General features: G+C 39.9%; 1 protein-coding gene across 1 annotated transcript in view; it reads left to right on the top strand.

Moving 5' to 3' along the window:
• The first annotated feature begins 2,075 nt into the window (after positions 1 to 2,075).
• Positions 2,076 to 6,000, top strand: part of kcnh1a (potassium voltage-gated channel, subfamily H (eag-related), member 1a) — a 284,348-nt gene continuing 280,423 nt past the window's right edge. Inside the window, exon 1 of the mRNA XM_043695750.2 lies at positions 2,076 to 2,233. Coding sequence (XP_043551685.1) covers positions 2,161 to 2,233 — 73 coding nt within the window. The 5' untranslated portion in view covers positions 2,076 to 2,160. The remainder of the gene's footprint in view (positions 2,234 to 6,000) is intronic.

Below are 6,000 nucleotides of genomic sequence, written 5' to 3'. Positions count from 1 at the left end.
TGATCATTTATGGGCAGCACAGTGGTTAGCACTGCTGCCTCACAGCGCCAGAGACCCTGGTTCAATTCTCTGCCTCAGGCAACTGTCTGTATGGAGTTTGCACATTCTCACTGTGTCTGCGTGGGTTTCCTCTGGGTGCTCCAGTTTTCTCCCACAGTCTAAAAATACGCATGTTAGGTGAATTGGCCATGCTAAATTGCCCGTAGTGTTAGGTGAAGGGGTAAATGTAGGGGAATGGATCTGGGTGGGTTACTCTTCGGAGGATCGGTGTGGACTTGTTGGGCCGAAGGGCCTGTTTCCACACTGTAAGTAATCTAATCTACATATGTAATCTAATCTAAATTTGGGTACTGTAGGCAAGGGCAACCAATGCCTGTGAAACTGCATGTCACAATTTAGTCAATGGCATTGCAAGAGGAACGGAAGAAAGGATATTGTTGAGAAAAAAAATCTTCACATGGGGTTAAAGATCTAAAACAATAAAAATCTGCTAAAACTATATTTTGTGCATTTCTTGTGGGTGGTTTTTAAAAATAATTCCAAATAGGGCAGTTTGAAAGATTTATCTGATCCTTTGGCTCCTCATGAGAGGACATGACAATGAGCCTGTTGAATGCACTGTATTACAAAGGCAGAGTATAAGTGCAATTGGTGCAGTGATCTGAAGTTTGTAACACACGTTAGTAGTCTTGACACAGAACTATAGAACCACTGAAAAGAACCGAAGGCCAAAAAGATCCAACCTTGTAGGATACAGCAGTTTGGGTGCAAGAATGCTTAGAACTTTTATTAATAACAAAATATTATCAACAAATTGTTGCAAAGATGGAAAAATCATAGTGAGTTTTCCGGTCATGTATAATTTGTTTATGATGCGTTGCTCTTCAAGGAAACAAACCTTGAAACATTGACAGGAATCAAATAAAATCACCTAATGACAAATCGAAAAGGTGAATATTACCATAAGATTCATTCTAGGAGGAATAGACTACATTCGTTGTTCATTAGTGTTTGCTGTTTATCCACATATCTCAGGCATGTTTCCCGGTCAAATAACTGCAGTTGCTGGGAGTTGGTGTTAGCGTATGCGCTACTCAAAGAGCACAGTGATGCTGTTTGATTTTGTTAGTCACTAGCCAATCTCGGTTAATTCCCGGAAAGTCGTGTTTCTAAATTGCTGGCCGTTCATTACCGCATTAAAAGTAGTATCTATACATCTGGATTTTAATCGCTCGTCCTACACCTGAGCACACGCTGATAAAATTGACTCATGAGACGTTGTACATACAACACAGTTACAGAACTGTGGAATAGAAAACAGACATTTATCCATTAGACACTTTTTTTCCAATGGACTGCGTGCACAGTTAACGGTATATATTCGACCGAACTTCGATTCTTTTCCTCCCTAGCTCAGGGAAAAACTGAGCAAAACTCTAGAATCTCAGTATCTGGAATCTGCCTTGTTAACCCTGACCAGTAACTTGTCCACAGGTAACATCTCCCCAGTCCTGACCGCAGGCTCTGCGGCGCTGGATGAAGGGGTACGGTCTCACTCGCCCTGTTACTGTGGCTGAGGCTGAGCCCTGACCTCTGCCCGCCTATATTCGGCCACGTTTAGGAAGGAGAAAACTGTCAGCATTGAGGAAATGCAAGGTCGAAGTTTGCAATCCGACTGGGAACTCATGCATCTCATGAGATACAATGAGAGGCAGTGACATCTTGAAAGAAGTCAACGCTTTGGTCGAAGATGCTGCTTTTGTTGATGCTCGGAGCCGCGCTCGGCTCGGTGCCTGCACACGGGGCTGTCGGTGCACAGAAAGCGATCGATCCAGACACTGCTGCATTTATTGGGAGCGAGGGAGGAGGGGACTGATGGTGCGCGCACTCGAGCCTAGGCTCGCCCCCGGGGCTGCGCGCGCTCCATCGGCTTCGTCCCCGCGGCGTAGTAAGGGGGGTGGCGGTGGAGGGAGGGAGGGAGGGAGGGGGGCTGAGTGCAGCGGAACGCGGAGGCGGGGAGGGGAGGGGAGGGGAGGGGAGGAAAGGCTTGGCCGAGCTCGGAGCACCACGCACACTCTGCGCCGGTACCATGAGCAGCGAGAGCTGCAGCCTGTCTCCCCAGCTTCAGCACTGCAGCACCACAGCTACTGAAGACACAGCATGGCGGGGGGAAGGAAAGGACTTGTTGCCCCTCAGAACACTTTTTTGGAAAATATTGTCAGACGTTCCAATGGTAAGCAGGAAGAGGTTCCCTCTCGGTGCTTGTAAAAGTTAGTTTTATTTTTGCAGGAGAAAGATCAGAAAGTGCATGTTTTTTTTCTATCTCTTGACAGTGCTGCTACTGAATGGGTTATATGTGGGGTTTCTCGCTCCTTTTTCAATTGATTAACAAGTACCCCCCCAGCCAAAGTCTCATTACTACTGTTAGTGAAATATAAATGTTCATGTTCATGTTGTTAGTACAGTGTGGACACAGCAGCGCCTGGAGTATTTGGGGCTGCTTTTACAGACAGTGCGAGTGCAGCAACTAGATTGCATGCCTTGACCTGAATTGTTTTTCTCCCGCCGTCCCACCTCCTCACCACCACCACTACCACCTTTGTGGCATCCACCACCCCCTCGTCTCCGGGAATCACGAAAACCACAAGAGCTTTTAAAATGCGAGTGGGAATTGTGCATCCTGCAGTGTGGAAGAGCGGTGAACATTCAATGCAGCAGGGCAGATAGCCTGCAAACGCTGCAAGTTTTTTGCAGTCAAAAGATGTAAACTCTCTCCGGGATGGAGGAAGGAATGCAGCAGCTATGAATTTGGATGTGTGAAACAATCATATTCTTAGAAAGATTTGAGCATTTTGCTGAATAATAATCAAGCTCCAGTTGAGTCAGTTTCCAAAAAAAAGGTTTCTTTTTCCAAAATCCAGTGCTCAAAGACAATTCGCAGTAATTCTGGCAGCACAAGGTTGATTTTCTTCTTGTTATTTATTCCGCACTGAACAAAACAGTGCCGTAAGAGATAAGCAGCGAACCTCCCCAGTTATATCACTTGTATTTCACTAGAGTCAGCAGATTTCATAATTGAGAATATTGAACGGAGGTTGAACGAGAGAATCTTTATAACGGTAATATAGTGTTAGTGTGCTTATAGAGTAATTGCTTTAAGATAGCAATACTATAGAAATACGTACAGTAGACAGCGACACTACAAGATCAAAGGGATGTAGTGTTTTTAAGGTGGTAGTCTTTTCGATTTCGTGCGTTTATTTTAATTCCAGGGGTTTACTTGCCTCCGTGTCTGGAAAGGAATCATCAGATAGTTTGAAATTAACAAATAAAAAAAACAGATCAAACAATTCCACAAATACCCACGCAACCCAGTTCCAACTTGGACCTGTTTGCAAATGAAAATTTGACGTAAAATATTCCGAGACCATAATACAAATTTGATTTAGATGTGTAGTTTTACAACCCTTTTATATTCTATTAGGGAAACACCATATTCAACTACACAGCCCGCATTTCAAAACCACTTTTTAAAAGGAGTTATTTGAACCACTTTTAAAAAGGAACTTAACTCTTCAGCACTAGCTTTCTGGGGTTTAGGATATGTTTTACAAACTTTATTTCCCAGGGAAATCATGCAAATTGTGTAGTTCTAAAGTGTATAGATTGTCTTTGACCCATGTAAAACCGATCAGCATGGAATAAATCTGTCTGATATTTGCAAATGGTTGGGAAACCCCTTTGATGCCATATTGACCAAGGCTCTTCAGCTGTGATTCTGTTCTCCTTGACTCATGGTTAGTGTGCACTGAGCTTTTGTGATCTTGAGGAAATGTAAGATCAGTGTCACTCTTGAGCCCATTGAAAGATCAAATATAGATGCACAGTAACCAATAAAACCAAAAAGGGTTGATTAAGGAAATGTGATACTTTTATCCCAAATTGTTTAACAATTGTGTTCTTTTTAGATCTGCCTGTGAGTATAATTATTGAAATGTGTTGTGAATGGTTTTGAGTTGTAGAATTATAGAGATCTACAGTACAGAATAAGCCTTTCGGCCCATCAAGTCTATGCCGGTCAAAAACACCTAGTTAATCTAATCCCATTTCCAGCATTTGGTCCATAGCCATGTATGCCATTTCAACTTAAATGTCCATCTAAATACTACTTAAATGTTATGAGAGTTTCTGCCTCTACCATCCTTACAGTCAGTCTAGATTCCTACCATCCTTTGGGTGAAAAAAATATTTTCTCCCATCTCCTCTAAACCTTCAGTATCTTACATTAAATCTATGCCCTTGGTGATTGATCCTTCTGACAAAGGGAAATGTCTCTTCCTGTCTTCCCTGTCAATGTCCCTCATAATTTTATACATATCAATCCTGTCCCACTCAGTCTCCTGTACTACAAGGAAAACAACCACAGCTTATCCAATCTTTCTTCATAACTAAAACTTGCCATCCTAGGCAACATCCTGGTATAATTTTGCAAATTATGATTTAAAAAAAACAAAATAACTGCATGGTTATAACTGGTTTTATCCTGAAAAAGCAAGGATAGAAGCAAAGGATGAGAATGGAATCAAACTTTTTTCTTACCTGCAAATACCTATAGCAGCAGAAAATGTGCAGGACCATTCTATGTAGCTATCAGTAGATAATTTAACTTGGCAACACTTACATTTTATTTTAGGTAAATAATTTTTCCCCCCAATTTTTTGTGATGCTAATTAATGAGATGCTTAATGTTCTAGTTATTACTTTTCTATTTTTTTTGTGAATGGGAAAAAAAAATTTTTGATTCCATAAACCCGTATCAAGAGATTGTAGGCAGATTACATAAATTCAAACTGATTGACCAAATGATTATCAATGAATGATAAGTCACATCCCTAGCAGACTATAAACAATAAAACCTAAGTACTTAAACAAACTCTGTGGGGTCTATTGGATTTTACCTTGCTGACTGATTGTTGTAATGTGAATGCCGACATGGTTCATATTAGACTGGAGGCTTTGAGCTGATTAAAGAACTTAGTTGAATCCCATGCTTTATTCAGCTCTCCATCTCTAATACGCAGTACAACAAAATATCTGTTATAACCAAAACTGCAAACGTGTTGACCTAAATTAAGTAGTACCCAATCAGGCTTTGTTTATGATTTGTACAGATTGTTTAACAAAATCTAAAAATTGAATTTTATTAACATTTTTATAGAAAAAAGTGATAAATGAATGGCAGTTTGTATCTCTAAATATAACTTCTCTAATGGGTTTTCCTTGATGAAACATAAACAAGAATATTGCCTTTTCAACAATAACAAATCTACAAAATTTACGTTAATGACATTTCAGATAATTGCGTATTGACTTACTGTTTAGTAATGGGCAGTCTTTATAAGTTATGGCTGCCTCACTTAGGCAGAAAAAGTAATTTGTTTAAGAATGGAAAGTTGGTGATTTGCAAACATTCAACAGTATTGAAAGAGACAGACACAGTGACAGAAGGTAGAACAATAGATAGGAATTAGAGTACATCCCACAGTTTATGAAGTTTATGGTAGCAATTTTAAGTTGAACAATGATGAAACCAATTCTGTAGAAGCTGCCTGGAATTGATGAGGTCTATCATTTCACCTGTTTGACAAAATACTCATGTCACTGTATTGAGTTCAGTGATTTAAAGGGTTTATAGGTTTATCAGCTAAGTAAAGAACTGTTAATGCCCATGTCATAATTATAGCCTTTCTAAATGTAGTCAGAGGGACCTCTCCAATATAACAGTTAATAACAAAAATATTAACGTTTAAATTTTGTGTTAATACTTCTTGATATTCCATCAGTTTTAATCAAAGGGAAGAGATTTAGATTTAGTTCCATAGACAGACCTCAAAGTAAATTTTTATGGTTGATAAATAGATAGAATGTTTTCACTTACCTCTACACTAATTGGATTCAACTGCAAACATTTCTTCTGTTTTATCTACATCTTTGTACCGT

Source organism: Chiloscyllium plagiosum, unplaced genomic scaffold (genome assembly GCF_037043375.1).
Source record: "Chiloscyllium plagiosum isolate Xiang-an unplaced genomic scaffold, Cpla_swu_hap1 HiC_scaffold_10, whole genome shotgun sequence".
In the NCBI taxonomy this organism is placed as follows: domain Eukaryota; kingdom Metazoa; phylum Chordata; class Chondrichthyes; order Orectolobiformes; family Hemiscylliidae; genus Chiloscyllium; species Chiloscyllium plagiosum.
The sequence above is the reverse complement of the archived record's forward strand: the minus strand, read 5'-3'. Positions and strand labels throughout refer to the sequence as shown.